Below are 26,637 nucleotides of genomic sequence, written 5' to 3'. Positions count from 1 at the left end.
GCTGAATTAATTTAGTTAGTAAACTCTGCCTTATTGGAGAGAAGTTGTTTGTGTTTATTCCATACATGCGTAGCGTTTTGATGGTCAGAATCACTTCTGGACTTTTAAACTTAAGCCTTACACTGCAAAAACACACAATTTCACCAAGTAATTTTGGTCTAGTTTCTTTACTCATTTGAAACTTACAAGTAAGTTTTAAGGAAGTTATAAGAATTTGTTTTAAGTCAATAATTCCTTAATAGTGATTAAAAAGTACTACTTCTATTGGCAGATAAATGCACTTGTAACAAGAAATTTCCCAATGTTTTAAATGAAATAATTTGTCAAATTAAGCAGTAATTTTTCATCAGTATTAAGAAATTATTGAACTCTAAATTTTTTTTTTATTTCAAGTGTACTAAGATATTTGAACTAGAAACTTTACCAAAAGTACTTGGTAAGATTTTGCTTTTTGCAGTGCATCAGGCAGGTATTTTTCTAAACAATAATTTCATAATTTGGCTAATATTTCCTGAAAATCAGGTGGTGCCCTGACTTTGTAAATTGATCTAAATGACTAATTTCATCCTTAAGGCATTCATTAATAATTCATTTTGTGTCTGAACCGATGGATTTAGATTGAGATTAAATTTCTGAGGGAATCTGATCACACTGGATTTTCTATATAGATAACGGGAGGTGGGACGTTGATCAATCACATTATTAGAAAAAAAAAGATCCGAAAATAAAACGGCAAGAAAAAATTCAGAAGAGACCAATTCTCACGTTTCTAACCTTTTACTTACAGGAAGGAGAAATGCAGAGAGTAGCGGGTCAAAACGGTTCTGATTAAATCCAGGACGTATTCACTTTTACTTTTTTATGTTTCAGCCTGATTTAAAATTGCATTAATCTCCATCCTCACAATTCAAATACTTCATTACAACAACATGGTTTTGAATTTTTTACAAATTTATTAAAAATACAAATTCATTTAATGTGTTAGTATTATTATAGGTAGTAATAAACTGATTGTAAAATAATCATTGTAATAAGTATAAAAAGGCAAAATCTGTCTGTCTATAAATCCAATACATAAAGATTCAATTTAACAAATGATGTTTGAGTTTGCAAAATGACCAGATGTAAAGAATTTTAACAACTTTAAATCCTTTTGAAAGGGAACGTAAGAAACCATCTGAACCCACCAGGATCTCTGGACGATTTCAATAAAACATCTGGAATAAAACTCACCAAAAGATGCTCAGATGTTTTTAAGTTAGGGAAAAGGAAGCGATACCAAACCAACCTGTGAGAGCTGCAGGTCACTGATAACTGCAACAATCATAACCTGTTATGACGCCTCATGAAGATTTTTAAATCATTTCCAGAAACGTTAAAGAAAACTGCTTCACTTTAATTTATGACTTCATTTCCTTGAATTAACTGAAGACTCATTACTTTGACTCATACGGCTGTCAAATATTTACTTAACGCTTTTTGAACAGGTAAGGAGACAAAAAGTCTCCCCATAATGCAACTTAAAACGTGACCTAAAATATGAAAACATGCAGCAAATGATCATTTTCATGCATTTATTTTCATATTTAGTGGTGGAAATCTGCAATTACAGCAACAAAAAAATCACCTGCAGTACATGATTGAATATTTCCTGATTTCAGAATAACAAAAGAACAAAAAACATCTTACTGATCAGGAAAATCAAAGTAAAATGATTTGACATTTAATACAAAAGTACAGGAGACAATAGAAAAAGCATAAGTTGTATTTTAAAAAAACCATGAGCTGCTTATAAGTGAATGGTTAATATAGATTTTAACCCTTTGCGTGGGATGAAAGTGTAGGATTAATCTTTACAGGAAGTGAAAGACGTTCAGACTGCAGGCTCGGTGGTGACTTCCTCCAGCAGCGGCTTGAAATACTCCGACTCATCAGAGGCCTGCAGGAGGAAAGAAACACGTTGAGTAAAAAAAAAAAGAAGTGAAACATAAAACGTGATTCACTGGTTTTGAGAAATCAGAGAAGAAAATGTCTGTAATTCGGCCTTTTTGGGGGAACTTTCTCGTGAAGAAAAGCTGTTTTATTTCTGCAAAAGTTTCAGATTTTAAACAAAGTTAATCTGATTCCTTTAGAGCATAAAGTAAATCTGTTTTCTGTTCAGATAAAAAGTCTGAACAGAAAACAAGGATGTTATAATACTAGAGCTGGAGTCATGCACAACAATCACAGTTTGGTGTATTTTATTCAAAAGAAAACAAAATGTATGTTTTTATTTTCTGTATTCAGCAGTGAACAACGAAAGCTGCAATATTAGGACAATATTGTTTCCATCAATATGTTTTAATATATGCCAATAATGAACCGACAGGAAATTTGGTTTGATTTGTCAGTAAGTCATAGGCAGGTATTAAACAAAAGACGGATTAAATGCACAGGAACCTCAGGAAGAATAAACGTGAACATATTTAAACCCTGAAGTTTAAATATGGGGCGTCTGGGGCTCCTTAACGTCCAAAACTCTCCAGCCCTGCTCTCTGCTCACTTCAATGTGTTGCCATGTCAGCCATTTTGGTCATGTTTCAACATGAAAACACCTGAAACGAGTCCAGCCTGTAGAACGGGGCCTTTGTGTTGTTTTATGAGCGACTGGAAATATAAGATTCCCTGAGGGGTAAATAACGTCTGTCTACGTTAGTAAAGTAAACCTGAATCACCTCTGTTCATCACCTTTGTCTTTTTTTCCTTTTTGTTTTATTTTTATTCAACAATTAGGGAATAAAAACCAAACATTACAGACTAGCAAACATAAGTATTCATCTAGAAAATGACCAATTACATAAGAAAACACTCAACAATGGAAAAGAAATAAAAACGTTACAGGAACATTAAAATGGATGCATTCAGGACAAAGAAAAAAACACAGAACATAACAGAGTTGAGTCACAACAATAATGAAATTGCTTAATGTGAGTTACAATACTTATTTTTCTTTTATTCTTGGCAATTATTTTCTGATTTTTGTCATTATTTTTCATTTTCTCTCATATTTAATTAATCTCAGGTAACAGAGACATTTTGGATAGAAGTGGGGAAGAGAGGGAGAGAAAAAAAGCCACTTTATTAGGTACACCTTACTGGTACCAGGTTGGACTCCCTTTTGCCCCCAGAACTGCCTTAATCCTTCAGTCAACAAGGTACTGGAAGCCTTCCTCAGAGTCTGGTCCATATTGACATGAAGGCAACGTTTTTCCAATTTTCCATTGTGCATTTTGGAGAGCCTGTGTGAATTGTAGCCTCAGTTTCTCGTTCTTATCCAACAGGAGGGGCACCCGGTGTGGTCCTCTGCTGCTGTAGCCCGTCCGCCTCCAGGCTCAACGTGTTGTGTGTTCAGAGATGCTCTTCTGCAGACCTCGGTTGTAACGATTTGAGTTGCCGTTGCCGTTCTATCAGCTCGGACCAGTCTGGCCGTTCTCCTCTGACCTTTGGCATCAACAAGGCATTTGCACCCACAGAACTGCCGCTCACTGGATGTTTCCTCTGTTTTGGACCATTCTCTGTAAACCCTAGGTCGTTTGTGAAAATCCCAGTAGATCAGCAGTTTCTGAAATACTCAGACCTGCCTGTCTGGCACCAACAGCCATCCCACGTTCAGCGTCTGTTAAATCTCCTTTCTTCCCCGTTCTGATGCTCAGTTTGAACTGCAGCAGATCCTCATGTCTGCGTGGCCAAACGCTTTGAGTTGCTGCCATGTGATTGGCTGATTCAACATTTGCGTTAATGAGCAGTTGGACAGGTGTACCTAATAAAGTGGCCAGTGAGTGTATATCCACCATTGCAGAATCATCTTCTGAATTGATTAGTAATTTAGAATTTTTCAAAAGTGAAACTAAATTAAAGATTTAAGCCAGAAGCTTATTCTATCCAAAAACTGACTGACTCTTCGAAACAGAACAGCTCACCTTGTTTTGTTTGCCTGTGCGTCTCAGAGCTTTGATCCCCAACACGGCGGAGCTGATGGCGACGCAGAGCTCCACCACCGACAGGACAATCAGAACCCCAAGGATGCTCCTCAGAAACATCTGCAGAACACAAACAACTCCATAAACCATTTGTCTAATGAATGTAGACTATCCTCCTTAAATCATTTACTTTATTTATAAAATGATGCTGATTATCTTACATCTGCCTTGCTCTTAAAGAAACAAACGAAACAAAAACAACTCAAAGAGCTGATTTGAAGCAAGACTTTGAAATCATTTTTCAATATGTGGCCACACAAGCAATTTATAGTTGGTTTCAATGTGCAATTCATTGTTCTCATGTGATGTCACACTTCTGGGAACTTTGTAGCCGGCAGCCATCTTGGTAGGTATCATAGCAACGAGAGTTGCTATGACAACAATAAACAAGCCACAAGCTCAGAACCTTGTGGCTTGTTACTATCTAATTTATAAACAATAAAAGTTCACTAGAAAAACAAAATTTCTGAAGAAATTTAGCCGGGGCCTGCCAAGGCGCGCCCGTCGGGCTTGGGCCCGGCGTCGTCACGCCACAAATTGGCGTCGACGCTAAAGAACGCCGCGACGTAATCAGTGGCACGCGGAGAACCGCAAGAACGTTAAGCGAGGCGGACGTACACCATTCGGTACGATTTAAAATGTTGTCAAGGCTTTTATTTTGGAAGTTTTGTTAAACTTCATTTCAAAGGCCCAAACTAATAACATGCGTAATAGTCCTTGGGTTAAAATAGTTATATAATGCTCAAAACACAAGTAGCTGATGTAAAAATATTCAAGGCTTTTATTTTGAAATTTTCAGTATGCTTCATTTCAAAGTTCCGAACTAATACCATGTGTAACAGTGCTTTGGATGAAAAAGTCATATACGGCCAAAAAAAGCAATTACGTCATGTAAAATATTCAAGGCTTTTATTTTGAAATTTTCAGTATGCTTAATTTTAAAGTTCCAAACTAATCCCATGTATAACAGTGCTTTGGATGAAAAAGTCACATAAAGCCACAAACAGCAATTACGTCATGTAAAAATATTCAAGGCTTTTATTTTAAAATTTTCAGTATGCTTCATTTCAAAGGGCCAAACTAATCCCATGTGTAACAGTGCTTTGGATGAAAAAGTCAAATAAAGCCAAAAACAGCAATTACATGATGTAAAAATATTCAAGGCTTTTATTTTGAAATTATTATTATGCTCCATTTTAAAGTTCCAAACTAATACCATGTGTAACAGTGCTTTGGATGAAAAAGTCAAATAAAGCCAAAAAGAGCAATTACATGATGTAAAAATATTCAAGGCTTTTATTTTGAAATTTTCAGTATGCTTCATTTTAAAGTTCTGAACTAATACCACGTGTAAGAGTGCTTTGGATGAAAAAGTCAAATAAAGCCAAAAAGAGCAATTACGTCATGTAAAAATATTCAAGGCTTTTATTTTGAAACTTTTGTTAAGCTTCATTTCAAAGGGCCAAACTAATACCACGTGTAACAGTGCTTTGGATGAAAAAGTCAAATAAAGCCAAAAAGAGCAATTACATGATGTAAAAATATTCAAGGCTTTTATTTAGAAATTTTTGTTAATATTCATTTCAAAGGGCCAAACTAATACCATGTGTAACAGTGCTTTGGATGAAAAAGTCAAATAAAGCCAAAAAGAGCAATTACGTCATGTAAAAATATTCAAGGCTTTTATTTTGAAATTTGCAGGATGCTTCATTTCAAAGGGCCAAACTAATCCCATGCGTAATAGTCCTTCGGTTAAAATAGTTATATAATGCTCAAAACACAAGTAGCTGATGTAAAAATATTCAAGGCTTTTATTTAGAAATTTTTGTTAAGCTTCATTTTAAAGGGCCAAACTAATACCATGTGTAACAGTGCTTTGGATGAAAAAGTCAAATAAAGCCAAAAAAGAGCAATTACGTCATGTAAAAATATTCAGGGCTTTTATTGTGAAATTTTCAATATGCTTAATTTTAAAGTGTAAAACTAATCCCATGTGTAACAGTTACTGAGTTAAATCAGTTATATACAGCCCAAAGCAGCAAGTAGTTGTAAAGGCCAGTTCTCAGTCCTGATCTGTTTCAACTGAGGATAGATAGAACTACAGTGATGCGTATTCGTAGTCCTAACCAGCAGCCAATAGCCTCTTGAGTTCCGTTGCTATGGTAAATAATGGTCTCAGCAGGTGTGAGCTGTGAGCTCTGAGCTCTCAAACACACAAGTGTGTTTGAGCAAACACACTTTACTGAAAAAAAGCATTGGAAACAAATCCTTCTTGTTCGGGAACCGTAATACATATTCGAAAAGCGTTTTAAGCGTATGACAGTTCAATGTGTCTTCTGCGATAGTCCCGAGATTCATATCTGTACCTCACTCAGAGCATTTACAGTGATGAGAGAAAGAAATGTTGTGCCCATATCTGATCCGAGGTCGGCTGTCACTCTAATTTGAGCAAAAATGAGAAACTTTGGGTCGCTTAGAGGCAAATTGTGGACAAACCGTAACTGGTATCGACGAGCCGTCTTCACTTTCGAAGAGATCACAGACGTATCTACAAAATGAAATTTGAATGGCATTTCTAGGTGAATTTGTGACGACACAGCAAATCCTCAAAAATAGGGTATTTCTAGGATTTTTCCCATTGAGTTATAATGGGGTTTTTTTCGTAGTTTTTTGCGAATTATGTCGCCACGTTAAGCCCAAATCCCACCAAAAGTAATAGCTGGAATGGCGTGAATTTTCTGCACGTTTTGATACCTCATTTGTAGGTGTGCACCCAGCGGTATGAGCCGCATTAACGGTTACGGAAGAAAAATAAAGTTCTATAACTAGAAAAACAAAATTTCTGAAGAAATTTAGCCGGGGCCTGCCAAGGCGCGCCCGTGGGGTATGGGCCCGGCGTCGTCACGCTACAAATTGGCATCGACGCTAAAGAACGCCGCAACGTAATCAGTGGCACGCGGAGAATCGCAAGAACATAAAGTAAGGCGGACGTGCACCATTCAGTATGATTTAAAATTTTTGTCAAGGCTTTTATTTTGGAAGTTTTGTTAAACTTCATTTCAAAGGGCCAAACTAATCCCATGCGTAATAGTCATTGGGTTAAATCAGTTATATAATGCTCAACAGAGCAATTATCTGATTTAAAAATATTCAAGGCTTTTATTTTGAAATTTGCAGTATGCTTCATTTCAGAGGGCCAAACTATTCCATTGTGTAACAGTGCTTTGGATAAAAAAGTCACATAAAGCCAAAAAGCGCAATTACCTGATGTAAAAATATTCAAGGCTTTTATTTTGAAATTATTATTATGCTCCATTTGAAAGTTCCGAACTAATCCCATGTGTAACAGTGCTTTGGATGAAAAAGTCATACAAAGCCAAAAACAGCAATTACATGATGTAAAAATATTCAAGGCTTTTATTTTGAAATTATTATTATGCTCCATTTTAAAGTTCCGAACTAATCCCATGTGTAACAGTGCTTTGGATGAAAAAGTCATATACGGCCAAAAACAGCAATTACCTGATGTAAAAATATTCAAGGCTTTTATTTTGAAATTATTGTTATGCTCCATTTTAAAGTTCCGAACTAATCCCATGTGTAACAGTGCTTTGGATGAAAAAGTCATACAAAGCCAAAAACAGCAATTACATGATGTAAAAATATTCAAGGCTTTTATTTTGAAATTATTATTATGCTCCATTTTAAAGTTCCGAACTAATCCCATGTGTAACAGTGCTTTGGATGAAAAAGTCATACAAAGCCAAAAACAGCAATTACATGATGTAAAAATATTCAAGGCTTTTATTTTGAAATTATTATTATGCTCCATTTTAAAGTTCCGAACTAATCCCATGTGTAACAGTGCTTTGGATGAAAAAGTCATATAAAGCCAAAAAGAGCAATTACATGATGTAAAAATATTCAAGGCTTTTATTTTGAAATTATTATTATGCTCCATTTTAAAGTTCCGAACGAATCCCATGTGTAACAGTGCTTTGGATGAAAAAGTCATACAAAGCCAAAAAGAGCAATTACATGATGTAAAAATATTCAAGGCTTTTATTTTGAAATTTTCAGTATGCTTCATTTCAGAGGGCCAAACTATTCCATTGTGTAACAGTGCTTTGGATAAAAAAGTCACATAAAGCCAAAAAGCGCAATTACCTGATGTAAAAATATTCAAGGCTTTTATTTTGAAATTATTATTATGCTCCATGTTAAAGTTCCGAAGTAATCCCATGTGTAACAGTGCTTTGGATGAAAAAGTCATATACGGCCAAAAACAGCAATTACCTGATGTAAAAATATTCAAGGCTTTTATTTTGAAATTATTATTATGCTCCATTTTAAAGTTCCGAACTAATCCCATGTGTAACATTGCTTTGGATGAAAAAGTCATATACGGCCAAAAAGAGCAATTACGTCATGTAAAATATTCAAGGCTTTTATTTTGAAATTTTCAGTATGCTTAATTTTAAAGTTCCAAAATAATCCCATGTGTAACAGTTACTGAGTTAAATCAGTTATATACAGCCCATAGCAGCGGGTAGTTCTAAAGGCCAGTTCTCAGTCCTGATCTGTTTCAACTGAGGATAGATAGAACTACAATGATGCGTATTTGTAGTCCAAATCAGCAGCCAATAGCCTCTTGAGATCCGTTGCTATGTTAAATAAGTTTCACACCAAGGTGTGAAGTGTTAGTGAAACAGCCTGAGAGCCTCAGAAAATCCTGTCGCATGACTTTGCTCTGAAGCACCGTGACAGAAAACCGTACGGTCTAGATAAATTTCGAAAACATTTTACCGGAGCAGACAGGCGTATCAATGTCAGGACCGATTTTGATACAAATCGTGCGATATTTGTGGCCGTGATGGCGATTTCAAAATTATTTTGGGCTCAAAAAACCTCTTCATTTCTCACTCTAGCCGAGATGGGCTGTCACTCTAATTTTAGAAAAAATGAGAAACTTTGGGTCGCTTAGAGGCAAATTGTGGACAAACCGTAACTGGTATCGACGAGCCGTCTTCACTTTCGAAGAGATCACAGACGTATCTACAAAATGAAATTTGAATGGCATTTCTAGGTGAATTTGTGACGACACAGAAAATCCTCAAAAATAGGGTATTTCTAGGATTTTTCCCATTGACTTATAATGGGGTTTTTTTCGTAGTTTTTTGCGAATTATGTCGCCACGTTAAGCCCAAATCCCACCAGAAGTAATAGCTGGAATGGCGTGAATTTTCTGCACGTTTTGATACCTCATTTGTAGGTGTGCACCCAGCGGTATGAGCCGCATTAACGGTTACGGAAGAAAAATAAAGAATAAAGAAACACTTTCTCCGACAATAGCAATAGGTTCCTGCCATTGCTTTGCATGGCAGGCCCCAACTAGAAAATTTCGGAAGAAATTTAGCCGGGGCCTGCCAAGGCGCGCCCGTCGGGCATGGGCCCGGCGTCGTCGCGCCACAAATCGGCGTCGACGCCAAAGGACGCCGCGACGTGATCAGTGGCACGCGGAGAACCGCAAGAACGTTAAGCGAGGCGGACGTGCACCGTTCGGTACGATTTAAAATGTTGTCGAGGCTTTTATTTTGGAAGTTTTGTTAACCTTCATTTCAAAGGGCCAAACTAATCCCATGCGTAATAGTCCTTGGGTTAAAATAGTTATATAATGCTCAAAACACAAGTAGCTGATGTAAAAATATTCAAGGCTTTTATTTTGAAATTTTCAGTATGCTTCATTTCAAAGGGCCAAACTAATACCACGTGTAACAGTGCTTTGGATGAAAAAGTCAAATAAAGCCAAAAAGAGCAATTACGTCATGTAAAATTATTCAAGGCTTTTATTTTGAAATTTTCAGAATGCTTCATTTCAAAGGGCCAAACTAATACCACGTGTAACAGTGCTTTGGATGAAAAAGTCAAATAAAGCCAAAAAGAGCAATTACCTGATGTAAAAATATTCAAGGCTTTTATTTTGAAATTATTATTATGCTCCATTTTAAAGTTCCAAACTAATCCCATGTGTAACAGTGCTTTGGATGAAAAGTCATATAAAGCCAAAAACAGCAATTACCTGATGTAAAAATATTCAAGGCTTTTATTTTGAAATTATTATTATTCTCCATTTTAAAGTTCCAAAGTAATCCCATGTGTAACAGTGCTTTGGATGAAAACGTCAAATAAAGCCAAAAACAGCAATTACCTGATGTAAAAATATTCAAGGCTTTTATTTTGAAATTATTATTATGCTCCATTTTAAAGTTCCGAACTAATCCCATGTGTAACATTGCTTTGGATGAAAAAGTCATATACGGCCAAAAAGAGCAATTACTTCATGTAAAATATTCAAGGCTTTTATTTTGAAATTTTCAGTATGCTTCATTTTAAAGTTCTGAACTAATACCACGTGTAAGAGTGCTTTGGATGAAAAAGTCAAATAAAGCCAAAAAGAGCAATTACGTCATGTAAAAATATTCAAGGCTTTTATTTTGAAACTTTTGTTAAGCTTCATTTCAAAGGGCCAAACTAATACCACGTGTAACAGTGCTTTGGATGAAAAAGTCAAATAAAGCCAAAAAGAGCAATTACATGATGTAAAAATATTCAAGGCTTTAATTTTGAAATTTTTGTTAATATTCATTTCAAAGGGCCAAACTAATACCATGTGTAACAGTGCTTTGGATGAAAAAGTCAAATAAAGCCAAAAAGAGCAATTACGTCATGTAAAAATATTCAAGGCTTTTATTTTGAAATTTGCAGGATGCTTCATTTCAAAGGGCCAAACTAATCCCATGCGTAATAGTCCTTCGGTTAAAATAGTTATATAATGCTCAAAACACAAGTAGCTGATGTAAAAATATTCAAGGCTTTTATTTTGAAATTTTTGTTAAGCTTCATTTTAAAGGGCCAAACTAATACCATGTGTAACAGTGCTTTGGATGAAAAAGTCAAATAAAGCCAAAAAAGAGCAATTACGTCATGTAAAAATATTCAGGGCTTTTATTGTGAAATTTTCAATATGCTTAATTTTAAAGTGTAAAACTAATCCCATGTGTAACAGTTACTGAGTTAAATCAGTTATATACAGCCCAAAGCAGCAAGTAGTTGTAAAGGCCAGTTCTCAGTCCTGATCTGTTTCAACTGAGGATAGATAGAACTACAACGATGCGTATTCGTAGTCCTAACCAGCAGCCAATAGCCTCTTGAGTTCCGTTGCTATGGCAAATAATGGTCTCAGCAGGTGTGAGCTCTGAGCTGTGAGCTCTCAAACACACAAGTGTGTTTGAGCAAACACACTTTACTGAAAAAAAGCATTGGAAACAAATCCTTCTTGTTCGGGAACCGTAATACATATTCGAAAAGCGTTTTAAGCGTATGACAGTTCAATGTGTCTTCTGCGATAGTCCCGAGATTCATATCTGTACCTCACTCAGAGCATTTACAGTGATGAGAGAAAGAAATGTTGTGCCCAGATATGAACCGAGGTCGGCTGTCACTCTAATATGAGCAAAAATGAGAAACTTTGGGTCGCTTAGAGGCAAATTGTGGACAAACCATAACTGGTATCGACGAGCCGTCTTCACTTTCGAAGAGATCACAGACGTATCTACAAAATGAAATTTGAATGGCATTTCTAGGTGAATTTGTGACGACACAGCAAATCCTCAAAAATAGGGTATTTCTAGGATTTTTCCCATTGAGTTATAATGGGGTTTTTTTCGTAGTTTTTTGCGAATTATGTCGCCATGTTAATCCCGAATCCCACCAAAAGTAATAGCTGGAATGGCGTGAATTTTCTGCACGTTTTGATACCTCTTTTGTAGGTGTGCACGCAGCGGTATGAGCCGCATTAACGGTTACGGATGAAAAATAAAGAATAACTAGAAAATTTCGGAAGAAATTTAGCCGGGGCCTGCCAAGGCGCGCCCGTGGGGTTCGGGCCCGGCGTCGTCACGCCACAAATCGGCATCGACGCTAAAGAACGCCGCAACGTAATCAATGGCACGCGGAGAACCGCAAGAACGTTAAGCGAGGCGGACGTGCACCATTCAGTACGATTTAAAATTTTTGTCAAGGCTTTTATTTTGGAAGTTTTGTTAAACTTCATTTTAAAGTTCCGAACTAATCCCATGTGTAACAGTGCTTTGGATGAAAAAGTCATACAAAGCCAAAAACAGCAATTGCATGATGTAAAAACTATTCAAGGCTTTTATTTTGAAATTTTCAGTATGCTCCATTTTAAAGTTCTGAACGAATCCCATGTGTAACAGTGCTTTGGATAAAAAAGTCACATAAAGCCAAAAAGCGCAATTACCTGATGTAAAAATATGCAAGGCTTTTATTTTGAAATTATTATTATGCTCCATTTTAAAGTTCCGAACTAATCCCATGTGTAACAGTGCTTTGGATGAAAAAGTCACATAAAGCCAAAAAGCGCAATTACCTGATGTAAAAATATTCAAGGCTTTTATTTTGAAATTATTATTATGCTCCATTTTAAAGTTCCGAACAAATCCCATGTGTAACAGTGCTTTGGATGAAAAAGTCATATACGGCCAAAAAGAGCAATTACATGACGTAAAAATATTCAAGGCTTTTATTTTGAAATTTTCAGTATGCTTCATTTCAGAGGGCCAAACTATTCCATTGTGTAACAGTGCTTTGGATAAAAAAGTCACATAAAGCCAAAAAGCGCAATTACCTGATGTAAAAATATTCAAGGCTTTTATTTTGAAATTATTATTATGCTCCATTTTAAAGTTCCGAACTAATCCCATGTGTAACATTGCTTTGGATGAAAAAGTCATATACGGCCAATAAGAGCAATTACGTCATGTAAAATATTCAAGGCTTTTATTTTGAAATTATTATTATGCTCCATTTTAAAGTTCCAAACTAATCCCATGTGTAACATTGCTTTGGATGAAAAAGTCATATACGGCCAAAAAGAGCAATTACGTCATGTAAAATATTCAAGGCTTTTATTTTGAAATTTTCAGTATGCTTAATTTTAAAGTTCCAAACTAATCCCATGTGTAACAGTTACTGAGTTCAATCAGTTATATACAGCCCATAGCAGCAGGTAGTTCTAAAGGCCAGTTCTCAGTCCTGATCTGTTTCAACTGAGGATAGATAGAACTACAGCGATGCGTATCTGTAGTCCAAATCAGCAGCCAATAGCCTCTTGAGTTCCGTTGCTATGGTAAATAATGGTCTCAGCAGGTGTGAGCTCTGAGCGCTGAGCTCTCAAACACACAATTGTGTGTTTGAGCAAACACATTTTACTGACAAAAAAGCATTGGAAACAAATCCTTCTTGTTCGGGAACCGTAATACATATTCGAAAAGCGTTTGCAGCGTATGACAGTTCAATGTGTCTTCTGCGATAGTCCCGAGATTCATATCTGTACCTCACTCAGAACATTTACAGCGATGAGAGAAAGAAATGTTGTGCCCAGATCTGAAATTCTATTCAAATACATGGGAGAGAGCCTCAGACAGCCTCAGAAAATCCTGTCGCATGACTTTGCTCTGAAGCACCGTGACAGAAAACCGTACGGTCTAGATAAATTTCGAAAACATTTTACCGGAGCAGACAGGCGTATCAATGTCAGGACCGATTTTGATACTAATCGTGCGATATTTGTGGGCGTGATGGCGATTTCAAAAATGATTTGGGTTGAAAAAGTTGTCTTCATCTCTCACTCTAAGCAGCCAGAAACGCACTCTAACTTGAGCAAAAATGAGAAACTTTGGGTCGCTTAGAGGCAAATTGTGGACAAACCGTAACTGGTATCGACGAGCCGTCTTCACTTTCGAAGAGATCACAGACGTATCTACAAAATGAAATTTGAATGGCATTTCTAGGTGAATTTGTGACGACACAGCAAATCCTCAAAAATAGGGTATTTCTAGGATTTTTCCCATTGAGTTATAATGGGGTTTTTTTCGCAGTTTTTTGCGAATTATGTCGCCACGTTAAGCCCAAATCCCACCAAAAATAATAGCTCCAATGGCGTGAATTTTCTGCACGTTTTGATACCTCATTTGTAGGTGTGCACCCAGCGGTACGAGCCGCATTAACGGTTACGGAAGAAAAATAAAGAATTATAATAATATTAAAGAGACGCTTGTTGGGTGTAGAGTAATAGGTTCCTGCCATTGCTTTGCATGGCAGGCCCCAATAATAATAAAGAAACTTTTCTTGGGAGAATAGCAATAGGTTCCTGCCATTGCTTTGCATGGCAGGCCCCAATTAACAATTTTTGAGTACTCTGCTGTCTTTTTGTTGGTCTGGAAGCCATGGTTCATCTCTGCTTTATGCTGCGCTTGCCTACCAAGATGGCGGTTCAGTGGCTCCGATCACTTCTGGTTCAGACTTGTGGGAACTATGTATATTTACATCTGCAGATGTCACTAAATCATTCGTGTTTAAAGTTCTGACTGGGTGCCCAATAGCAAATATCTTTTTCTTCACTAAGCCTACATTTACACGAGACCGCTGCCAAGAAATTTTCTGGTGATGATTGCGGAAAAGTTCCACGTTTAGACGGCGCCACCAAGACACCGCGAGTCAGCTGAAGTTGCCATGCCAGGCCAAAAGGTGGCGCTGTCATTTCACCATGTCATTGAACGCGCCTACAGTTTCCACTTCATTGTAAACAGTTTCCCGTCTCCAAAGTGTTGGATCGCAACCTAAACCGTTCAGCTTAAAAACAAACGTCCACAAATCTTTAAAGATGGAATCATCTCTAAAGCTCATCGTAATGATAACAAATATAGACATATTTGATTGCTGGTGGGGTATTTCTGTCTTACCTGAATCATTGCTTTGCCCTCCAAGCACTTCTCCTTAAAGTAAGCAGCATCAGCGGATGGGCTTGGCGTGGTGCTTCTGTAGTAGTAGTAGTACTGCCTGTCATCACAGGAAAGCCACACATACATATTTCCCTCCAACACACTGTAGAGCACGATGGCAGCAATGGCAAGAGCAGCACCAGCCAGGTTGACAAACACATTGAGGATGATCTGAAATAGAAGAAGATTAACTACATGCACAAATATGACCAACAATTTGATCAATGTTGAAAAAGATCTAAGAATCTAAGAATAAATGCTGATGATCCCGAGGAAACACCAGATAGTTCAAATCACTCACCAGACATGGACTTGGATACTTCTCAGATAAAATGCACATGATGCCAAACACAATGAACTGGAACAAAGGAAAAACAAACAAATATTCTGTGTAAAAGTGAATAAATGGCTGAGGGTCAGTTGGCTCCATGTAGCCATGGGTTGCTCTGTTTACCTCCCGTCAGACATGGAACCAGTGGAGGCCACTGCTTGTTCTGTTTGCTGGCACCAGCATGGTGTTTAGCAGAAGCTAAAAATGCTAACTTCAATTCAAATTACATCTGCCTCTGAAATACTACAACCGTCAATCACCAATTTACTTTTGAGTTTATGATTTACATGCTCTATAATGTGTCAGAAAGAGCTGGAGCTTCTTAAAGAGACAGAGACCCATTTCAAAGTGACAAACTGCAAAGTCAAATTTATTCTGCGTTATGTTTGCTAAATGCAGCATTATTATAACAGCTGGAGGTAACATAGTTAGCTGATTATGCTATAAAATGGAACTATGTAAAATACATAATACCGCCCCTTTAAGGCTCCGACAATTAATTAATGCTGACAATCTGTGACCCAGCAGTTTACTCACCAGAGATCCCATCCAGTAGGGAAAACAAGCAAAATAGTAAAAGTAAGGAGCAGAGTAGGACAGATGGTAGATGACGCCAAGGCCAATGTTCAGCAGCCCGATCATCATGTGGACGGCCTGCAAAGCAGAACGAGACGCCTGTGGTCAAACCTGACATTCATGCTTCATTATTATTATTATTTTTTACAATCAAATGAAAGACGCAACAAACACTAAACTCATAGAAAACATGTCTAATTAGAGCAACAGCAGTTTAAGTTTTCATTAACATGAAGAGAGAAGTCTGCAGCTCACCGCCAGGACGGACAGAGACGTCTTCAGGACCGTCCTCAGCTGCTGGGACACGGAGCAGCACACCGGGCTGTAGCAAAGACTCTTCAGGATCTGGCACAGCGGAGGCCAGCGGCTGTCAGGGTCAGAGGTCAGAGTGAACATGGTGACCCCGTCGGTCCTGCTCATGGTCACAGACATCCTTCCTGGTCCTGAAAGCTGACAGACATTTCAAATGTGTGTTATTAATTATTTTAACAAGCTAAATGAAATAAAATGCATTAAAAGTATTTGCAGTTGTTGGACATTCACACCGGTGGGATTCTGCTGTTAATTCTGATTTTATTTGTAGTTTTTTCAGGGCAGAAGAAAACAAAGCAGGCCAACGATGAAAGCAGCCGGAAAAGAAAAAACTAAACCTGGTTCTAAAAATATTTTATTAATATAATTCAAAGTCAATACTCTGGGTTTGAATTCCTGGTGTTTCAGTCTGTCTCCAAAATTAAAACCCGACACTGATTCTGTGAAAAACAAGTTCAGGTCTGGACTTTGACTGGGCCATCCTAAACACGAATACTGGAACAATCAGGCTATGTGGAAAGAAAATCGGAGAAATAAACCAAAATATAAATAAATTACTCAAAATAGCGGTTCGCTGTTTTATGTTCTTTTAAACTTACCTCAGTTTTAAAGTAAATAAATTAAAATACCTTCTTTTAATAAAACAGTCGACGATCAGTTCCAGTTTAACTCTCCTCCTCCAATCCCCCACTCTTCGTCTTACTTCGTCTAACACAAACTGCAGTCTGACCCGGTTCACTTCAGCAGAACTTTTGTTTCTGCTTCTTCTTTTTATTTCCACTGTAACTTCAAGGATTTCAGTGAAACAACGTACCTGTTAGATCCGGAAGCAAACTCTGACAAACAGAATCTCAGATTCAGTAACGTGCGCCACTGAGCAATCTGTCCCGGAAGCGCAAAAAAAAGAAAAAAGAAAAAAGGGGGACGGGAAGAAAGAAATTTTAAAAAGTAAAATCATTTGCGCATCCGCTGATCTTTTTGTTACGTTTCATTATTATGCATTTACACAAATTAACAGAAACCAGAGGGAAGCATTCATTAAGTTAATGTATTAAATGTTTTTATAGCTTTGTTGTTTACAAAGTAGTGATCAGACTCAACGTCAGAAAAGAGGGAATAAAATGACTAAACTCAGATTAATGTATGTCTTATTTCTTGAGGAGTAATATTAGATCATAATATACATTTATATATATTTTTGTTGTTGTTGCCTTTTTTTAGCTTTTGGTGTCATAAACTCCAAACAGTTCATTTTTCCAACGTGAACGGAAGTCAGTTAATTTCCCGTTGAACATAACGCTTCTTCCCACAAGGTGGCGGTAGAGGGACAGCGCCAGAACTGCAGCATCACAGTTTCAGACTCAACGGATCAGAAATGATCAGTGATGCAGGAAATCGTTAAAAAATATTTTAATATATCTGATGTAAATATATGAAAGCAAATAATGTTTGATTCGGGAACATCTTGGTAGTTTTAAGGCCCGTGAAAGAAAACATTATGGTCACCAATATTTGGGTATTCTTTATGAGCAGAATAAATTAGAAAGTGTAGAGCAGCTAATAAAAGTTTAAGTCGGAAAGAGGTTTAAATAAAAAAAGATACTTTCTCCGTTAGCAATCTAGAGGCTGAGAAAATAAGTTGTCCCGGCGGCAAATCTATAAGAATTTTATTCAGATACAAACTAGGTTGTCATATTTTTATTTTATTTCCTGTTATTTTCTTGGCTTTTGGATCGGCTGCCCCCTGTACACCAGTGTTCTTCAAGCGGGAGCCGCCAGGGGGCGCTGTAGGAGCATCAGATGGCTGAGATGAGAGAAAAATGCAACAATCTCAAACATTTTTTAAGCTTACATTTTTCATCATAAGATTTGTTTCTGTCGTTAAGTCGATTTTTTAAAGTTAAAATAATTTATTTAAATGTCGTTTCTGATGCTGTTTTTCAGCTGCAATGTGTATTTCTTACCACTAGATGTCGCTACATCACTCATGCTGAGCATCGGCATGTCTTATCAATATAGTTGGATAAAGATTAAAACCACTCGGATTGAAATGTTGCAAAATAACAAGAATGACGTCATAGCCTGCCCTTGGAGAGGAACAACTCTCCTTTAGGAAGAACCTCCAGGAGAACCAGAACCAGGCTAAGCCAGAACCTTCAGGGGGCAGACAGGAAGAAGATTTAAAAATAATCAAAGTCACTCTTTCAATATCCCAAATTTATAGCAGCCAGCTCTGGAAGCATGCACGACTCCATAACCTTCATCAATGAGGAACATTTTGAGTGTTAGAATAGGATTACTGGGTCTAAAAAATGTGTAGCAGTCCTGATCAATTATAATTATTTTAATTTATTATAGTCATTTTTCCTTTTTTCTGTGAAAGTCTTGGGTTAATTTTGGGTTTGGTTATTGTTTCTATTCCTTGATTTGATTCAGTCATGTTTATTCTAGTAGCTTATTTTTATTTCTTATGTTTAGTTATTCTTTAATGTTGGATTTATTTCCTAGTCTCAGTGTAAAGCAGTTTTATTTGTTTTACCTTAGTTCAGTCCTTTGTATTAGTTTGATTATGTTATGTTTAGTTATTTGTTAGTGTTCAAATCATTTCCACCTAGTTTGTGTTCTCTCTCTCGCCCCCTGTGCCACTTTCTCTCTCTCTCCTCACACCTGCAACCTGTTTCTAATCAGCCATCAGTTCCTGGTTCAGTAATCAGCCTCCTCACTCCTGGCTGGTTCCTCCTGTTGAATCTGGTTCCTCCTGCTTGTGTTTGTTCTTGGTTTTTCTCCATTAATTTCTACATCAACTCTTGCCTCCGCCTCTCTTCATACAGGTCAAATTTAACGTCACTTCGACATGACGGCGTCATGTGAATGAGGTTTTGATCTAATCCTGCTGCAGGTTTTGCACTATGATTGTATTGATCAAAACATAACAAGCTTCTGTTTGTGATATCTGCTGATAAAATGAGTTTAGAGGATTTGTTCCTGAGAGAAATGTCGTATTCTCTCAAGATGAACTATTAAAAATAAAGAGCTGCAGGTGAAATTAAAGGCAGTTTGATGCTTGCAGAAGAAACTAAAGAGGCATAATTTGGAGTTATGACCCAGAACTGAGCCCAATAACTCAGTTTTTTCTGTATTATTGAATTACAGCTGCTGCATATTTGGATTTGATACGATATCAGTGTTTACCTTCCTGACTTTAAGACATTCCTGCATCGACTCGTTCTCCCGTGTGAATACCAAACTCCTCCACATGCACACATTCAGGGGGAAGTTAGCAAATTAGGAGCATCAAACTTTGATCCAGTAACAGCAGATCTGCTGCAGGCTTTCAGGTTCAGTCAGTTTATTATCATACATAATTCAGTTCTCTACCAACATCAACCCAAATGACTGTGGAAAGTACTGAAAATTCAAATTGTATTTATTGTTCAGCACTTATAAACATGCAAGTAATACAATTACAGGGGATTCTGTCTGCTATGTGTGGAAATATGCTTTTAATTTGAAGGATTAACAGGAAGTGAATGTTTTGTTTCTGCCTGAGCCAGAAAGCTGTTGGAGTCAGACTGAACTTCTCAGCAGGTGAGTTCACAGCATTAAAAACGGCTTTTCTGAAAATAACGTTACTTTTTATTATAAAGTGAAATATTAAAGTTCAACTTCTTGATGCCCATTTTCACACGTAGTGACCAAATAAGTGTTTCTGAGTCTGTGGTGTGTGTCTTGCATTTACACGTTGCTTTGTTTTCTGCTTTTGTTCGAACGTCTGAAAGAATCAATTCAATTCAAACATTCAAATCCAAAAATACTTTATTGATCCCAAAGAGAAACTAAATGTTGTAACATGAATAATTTTCTTTACTGGTTGAAGGACCTTCTGTAGCAGCCGGTATTCCAGCGGCTCTGAAGATGCCTCTGACTGAAGACAGTTTGTTGTTGTATGCCACTCTGATGCTCTTCACTCATAATTTCTTAGATTTTATGTAAAATCCTTCTTTCTTCTCCAGTATCAACAGTGGATATAAGATGCTCCAGTTTGATTCTCTGCATCGTTTCTCTGGGGAATGAATATCATTTTGAATATCTACCTCTTTTAATATCTACATTTACTTTGCTTAAAGGTTATAAAGATGGCCGTCTCAGTGGATACAGACAACGGAGTGACTGCTGTTACCATAGCAACGGACAATCGGAGCATGTTGGCACAATGGCGTCAGACCGTCAAGGCTCTTCCCTGCGGTCCATCATGGCGGTCAGGGAGCAGCGTGGTCGGAGCTCTTGGGGTGAGAGGAACTTGGAGCGTTGAAAAAATGAGTTTCTGAAGAATAACACCGTAAAGAAAAACGTTTTAAATGTCTCACAGACTGTGCAGATCATGGTCGGCGTGTTCAACGTTGGACTCGGACCAGAGCGTGTAGAAACGTTTCCTTACTGGCTGGGAGTTCCTGTAAGTAAAAACATCCCTTTAAAGTTCATTGTCTTCTTTTATCTGATTTCTTCAAATCCGTCATATTTCAAATATGAAATATTCTCTCTCTGAATGGAAAACACGAGCAAAGCTTTCATTTTTATGGTTAACATGGTTTTCCTCCTCATACTGAAGTACTTTAACAGACACATTTCCACTTCTGTACTAATTAGAAGTATAACAGTTTCTAAATGAAGTTACCTTATTGTGTGCGTGGGATATAAGATACAGTTTTAGTGCAAACCAGGGGCGATTCTAGGATCTGACCTTTAGGGGGGCTTAGCCCCCCAGCAGGTCTAAGACCCATGAGAAGATATTTGTTGGTGCGGTTTTCTAAATCTAACTGCTTATTTACATACATTCACAAACAAAATTAAGAGACATGTTGTCAGTAATTCATAGAATAAAAGAACAATGTTTATTTTACTCAAACGTATACTTATAAAGAGTAAAATCACAGGAACTTTAATTTTTTTCCAGAGGTGTATAAACTCAGTTTGAAACAGAATCTCTAGACCACATGATAGCTGCTAACATCTGCTAACATTAATGAGACACAAGCAGCTGTGGAGTCACACAGAACTATTGAGGTCCAGCAGATGGAAAGTGTGATCCTATCTCAATACAGCAGCTAAAGGTGCAGCACTATCATTTTTAATTCATTGTTAAAATAAAATTGTGAAGGTTTAAAAAATATCTACCACAGAATATTTAAAAAAGACATTTATTTAGTATAATTTCTTTAGAGCCCCTCTTGGCCCCCGTCTAGAACCGGCCCTGGGCTGCAGGTCTGGTGAAGTTTTGCTTAGTTTGTTTTTTTCTTCATTAATAGAAAGTCAATGAAGAATTAATGTTAATTAATGTGGTTTACAAACTTATAAACCACATTAATAAAATATTAGTGAAGTAAAACATTAAATGATCACTGAACAATTATTCATAAAATATATAAACATTTGTGAATAAAACACACAGAAAGTAATTAAATGTAGAAAATATTTATGTATTTAGTGTTAATCTATTAGTATTATTTGTTCTTTAAATGGCCACTTATTTTGGCTAATGCTATTATTTATTAAATATCCAAACTAAAAATCCTAAGCAATAATAATAATCAAACTAAAATCAACTAAAATCACAATAAGAAACTGAATCAATCATAACTAAATGTTCTGCACCATGTCAGCCTCAGGAGATGATTATGGATGAAGAGACGCTGATTTCTGGTTCTTTAGGTTCTGAAGGTTCTGCGGTTCCTCTCCTGATCCGTTCTGTCTGTCATACAGCAGCACACTGCGCCACCAAGGACACTTTTTTTTTTTTTGTCTCTCGATGTCCACAGTTTCCATCCTCTCTGAAATTGTTCAGCTTATAATGCTCGTCTTTTCACTCGCGTCTGTATCTTTGAATGTGTTTTTGCTTCTAAGGACATGGAATCGGGTCGAGGACGTTTTAAAAAGACGTCCTTTGTGTCCTTGACCCGTAAAGAACGTGTAAAGGACTTGTCCCCCGGTTGGGGGCAAAGGTCATAGCCTGAAGGAACCTCATCTGAGAATGCATCAGTAGAAAGTCAAATTCTAATTTTTAAACACATATATCCTAGAAAAATACACAAATGAGAGTTTTATTTACCAGAGGTTCCGCTGAACGTGAACAGATGATCCGCTGTCAACGAGCTTGTAAATAAAAGAAAACAAGGCGTTGGCCTCTGGTGTTACAGTGAAACCAGTTCATTTCCTCAGATATTGTTAGTTTATTTCTAACAGGAAATGGACAGACAGTCCTCACCTCTGACTGTTGTTCTGACAGATGATCCAAACTGGGCTTGGAGGCTGATAACAGGAACATATTGTTCCTCAGGTTCCTCATCCTCTGGACTCTGATGTAGGAGGAGGCAGGTTTCTCTAGGCCGGGTCACCCGCTGTTTCAGCAGGTTCATAATGCGAGTGGAGCAGCTTTTACCTGGAACAGAAACTTTGTATGTTGTCGTTTTATAGTCACATAAACATCTGCTGTTGGATACTGTTGTCAGCATGGATGCAGCAGATTGGAATGGTTTTACTGGTGCAAACAAACTGGAGTGAGACGTACCTGTGCTGGACCAAAGTCTGTGTGCTCCCTGTATCAATCAGGACCTTTAGTGCCTGACCGCTGAGCTCCACAGAATCTCCACTAATTGATGCATTGCTCCAGCATTTTGAATTTTTTTCCTGGGCACAAAACACATCTGGGACAATTTAACAGCATTTTGAGGGCACTTAGGTTTTGATATGACCCTCCTGTGCACATAACAAATGGGCCTTTTCTCCTGAAATTTTGAGCCAAATTTCTCTTTTACAGGCAGCTTACCTACAGCTAAAACTGGTGGGGCTGGAGATTGATTGCGGCTGATCACTTAAAGGGAATCCTTTAAGAGATTGATCCTTTTTCCAGCTTTGATAAGCTCAACAGTTCCTCCTCCTCGCAGCCACAAACACACCAGCCAGTCCAGCAGCCTCCTTCCCAGTCTCTGGATTATGTTCTTTTATCCACACCTGAAGTTCTGGTGATAACATTTTTAGATATTGTTCAAGAATAATTATTTCATTGATTTGTTCAACTGTTTTACCGTTAGGTTGCACCCATTTAGCATACAGCTCCTTCAGCCTCAAAAAATAAATACTAACACGATGTGGTGGTGAAAACACAAGTCAGAGGTGACCTGGACGGACACTGATGACTTGAAAGTAAAAAACTGGATCACAGAGGAAGGAGAAAGTATCAGGTGCTGAGTCAGGGAACTTATTTCTCATTTTAAGAGATAATCACCAAAAAACCTACAGAAAGACACTGAAGAAAACTATCAGAATAAGACAATATTGAAATTATCATTCCAACTTTATTTTGGTACCTTTATGACTTTTTTTGCGTAATTACAACTTTTTTTTCTCATATAATTGCGAGTTTCTTCTATAAATTTGATTTTAATCCCTGATTATTACTATATTCTGATGATACTACGACATTATCTTAATTTTATTGTGATTATGTTCCTAATTTATTCTCGCATCATTAGGACTTTATTCTGGTATTAGTAAACTAGTGAATGTGAACCGGGTATATTCTGACCAAATGTGTTGACAGAATCACAATGAATGTGTAAAAAATGTCCTTACATGAAAGTAACTTTGCTTTACTCTTTAAGTTAATAAAAACGGTAATAATAATAATTGATCTTATTACTGTTTTTCTTTCAGTTCATTGCAGCAGGAGTCTTGTCTCTTCTTGCAGACAGATTTCCTTTCCGCTGCCTGGTGAGTAAAGAACAGTACTGTTTTCCAACTGTAGAGGTCGCTGTTGGGAATAATAATCAGATTTCTGCTTTCAGATGGGCCTTTCCGTCTTTCTGAACGTAGCCGGATCCATCCTCTCCATTGTGGCCATTGTGCTGTATGCAGTACATTTGGCCAGCTTTACTGTCATTGGGATGTGTGGGATCCTGGATGAAAGGAACTCCAAAAACTGCATGTTCTTGGCTAATTTAGCTCAGGTAGTCAACACATCTGTGTTTTTCTGCCTTTAAGGGTTAGAAAAAGACCCTTGATGGAGCTGAGGATGTTAGTGTTTCCTCTGAATGAATTAATCAATGTTTGATTGTCGTTACACAAAGACAGCAGGAAAATAGGGCTATAGATCACAGGGAGAAAAGAACAAAGTCAGACAAGAATAACCATAATAACCACGATCAGGTACATTTTCTTTCACTGGTCAATAACTGTGTTTCCATTGACCACATAGTAGCACAATTTTAACATATATCTATTTAATGGAAATGCCAATTTAGAAAAAAAATGATTTTTTTAAATTAAAAGTTTTGGTGCAAGGATGAGATGTTTTCTTGGGTTTATTTCACAAAACTGCAATGGAAACGTTTTTTCACATAATCAACAGCCGGATGTTAACTGCTGGCGCCAACCATGAAGAAGAAGGTGACAGGAAGTAGTTGGAGGTTCCTGGTGTGTTTTTTATTGACCTATTGGGTGAACAAACTTATTCCCATGTGATTTTAATTGCTTTTCTTACTTAATGGAAACACAGCAATTATGAAATTGCTTCCCCCCCCCAACATTAGCTGAATATTGATTACGTTTTGTGAACATCTGTAATGGAAACTCAACTATTGACTGTGAGTTTTCTGTTGAAGCACCACAGCAAACGAGCAAATGTTGTGAGAATCCTTTGAGCGCAGCTGAACTTTATTTCCGGTGAAACTGACGGCAGGTTGGAGCTCAAGAAGACCGAATACTGAAACCGGAACAATATATTTTTGGTTGTTTTCTTTCGGAAGGCATTTTTTTTCATTCCGTTTTTCTTTGTCTGGTGTTTCAGAAACTGCTGAGAGGCGTGGACATCACCATGATCGTCATGTCAGTCCTCCAGCTCTGTGTCTGCATCAGCCTGGCAGTCCTGGGCAACAAGGCTTTCTACTACAGGGGGAAAGTATGAACAAAACTCACAAGTTTATTACAACAGGAACTGCTGCTTAAAGTTATGAAACTGTTAAATAAGCTCTCTCTGTAGGAAAATTTGGTCTGATTACTAAAATCGACTCTCTTGTGTTTCTGCAGGATGTCAAAGATGATTTGATCCAGCAGCTGTTGTTTAAAGATGGTCACATGACCAGTCCTGGAGCCTAAACCTAATTAATCTGGTAAAACCAGGGAGAAACCAAAAGGGGGGCCAAGGGGGGCCAGTCCCTCTCAAATACCATCAAGCTTCAGAGAACTGCTGCTTTATTAAACTCTATTTGGATTGCAATTATTATCAAAATGCAAAAATATTAATGAAAATAGTTCAAAGTGTTTCTAAATCCTGAGACATTTTGTCTCTAGCAAAGGTATTACAAAATTAGCTTTATGTTATTTATTTAAAAATAATTAGATGCAAAAATCTCCCAAATATACATGCAGCCAAAACCAAAGAGGCAAAAAATAGAAATATAATCGATTGCAATGTGATGGGGAAATGATTAAAGTCACCAAAATGTATTTTGTAAGTGTAATTTTTTAAATTAAAATGTTTTTTAAAAAAAAGAATTGCTAACAGAAAAAGTGAATTAAAAACTTTGCATGTCTTATTATTATTATCTACGCATGCAGGTAGAAATGCAGGTCATCCTTTAAATTTTCTTTTCTTTACTATTTTCTAGATTTGTTAAATTGTGAATTGCTGATTAAAAATATAAAAATGTTTCATTCTGTACGGCGTGTTTATAAATGATTTTCAATTTTAATTCTTTAGATTATAGGATTATTCTCGACTCTTTTAACAAGATGCTGTTACACCAATGACCACCAGATGGCGGTAAATATTCTAGTTCATGCATCTCCTCCCTCGTGTGTTTTTATCACAATGCTCATGATGTTCTTGTTTTGACAAAATAAGTTTTTTTAATAACTTATTTCTCCAGACTGAACACACAACTTAATATATTTTGTGAATGTTATCACTGAAAGAAAAAGGAAAGATTAATTTTTGCTTTATGTTTGATTTAAAACAAACAATTGACAAAAACTTCCAGGTAAACATATATTTTTAAATTATTCTGTTTCAGTATTTTATATATATATAATAAATTCAAACTGACTTGCTGTAAGTCATCACTCCTCTTTGTCGCTGTTTAAACCGGCCTAACATCAACACTGAACATAATAAACTGTAAATAATCAGGGACGACCTGTGCAGGTAAGATGTTCTCTGACTCAAATTTCAGCAGGTGCTTCTGAATGTTCCTGTTTATTCACATTAAATCTCTGTTTCACAATACATTTACAAGTCTAAGCTCACAGCCCGGCCACAGGTATGTCTCTGTTTTATGTTTATTTAATCCCCACTAATGAGAACGCTGCATGACCGGCATGAGCACTGAGAAGTTTATATTGGTTAGGAATATTTTTTATAGGCTGATGTATACTTCAAGTTTCTGTGATTTTAAGTATTGTATAACAGTGAAGCAGAAGGAAACCGATTCATGGTTTTCAGTTATTTTCACAAATGAAAATCTGAAAAGTGTGGGATGCATAT

The 26,637-nt window shown here is 37.0% G+C and overlaps 2 protein-coding genes across 4 annotated transcripts; one reads left to right on the top strand and one right to left on the bottom strand.

The window, feature by feature from the left end:
• Positions 1-1,559: 1,559 nt before the first annotated feature.
• On the bottom strand, positions 1,560-17,025 carry LOC102234662 (transmembrane protein 176B). Of its 2 annotated transcripts, none has more exons than XM_023330071.1 (7): positions 16,915-17,025; positions 16,044-16,238; positions 15,750-15,866; positions 15,183-15,239; positions 14,843-15,052; positions 3,960-4,079; positions 1,560-1,939 (listed from the first exon to the last, which is right to left on the bottom strand). In XM_023330071.1, exons 2-7 carry the CDS (start codon positions 16,218-16,220, stop codon positions 1,874-1,876), a joined length of 747 nt encoding a protein of 248 aa, XP_023185839.1. In that variant the 5' UTR covers positions 16,221-16,238; positions 16,915-17,025; the 3' UTR covers positions 1,560-1,873. The 2 variants fall into 2 exon arrangements, with proteins under 2 accessions (XP_023185839.1, XP_023185843.1); XM_023330075.1 differs by lacking the exon at positions 16,915-17,025 and adding an exon at positions 16,730-16,908.
• Positions 17,026-19,651: 2,626 nt separating this feature from the next.
• On the top strand, positions 19,652-25,377 carry LOC111608194. 2 transcript variants are annotated; one of them, XM_023331518.1, is made up of 7 exons: positions 19,652-19,688; positions 20,228-20,389; positions 20,470-20,553; positions 23,811-23,867; positions 23,942-24,103; positions 24,943-25,053; positions 25,182-25,377. In XM_023331518.1, the coding sequence occupies exons 2-7, from the start codon at positions 20,237-20,239 to the stop codon at positions 25,248-25,250; spliced, it is 636 nt and encodes a 211-aa protein (XP_023187286.1). In that variant the 5' UTR covers positions 19,652-19,688; positions 20,228-20,236; the 3' UTR covers positions 25,251-25,377. The 2 variants fall into 2 exon arrangements, with proteins under 2 accessions (XP_023187286.1, XP_023187285.1); XM_023331517.1 differs by lacking the exon at positions 19,652-19,688 and having other exon boundaries at positions 19,979-20,389.
• Positions 25,378-26,637: the final 1,260 nt, after the last annotated feature.

This window comes from Xiphophorus maculatus, chromosome 3 (assembly GCF_002775205.1).
Source record: "Xiphophorus maculatus strain JP 163 A chromosome 3, X_maculatus-5.0-male, whole genome shotgun sequence".
NCBI classification, from domain to species: Eukaryota; Metazoa; Chordata; class Actinopteri; order Cyprinodontiformes; family Poeciliidae; genus Xiphophorus; species Xiphophorus maculatus.
The sequence above is the reverse complement of the archived record's forward strand: the minus strand, read 5'-3'. Positions and strand labels throughout refer to the sequence as shown.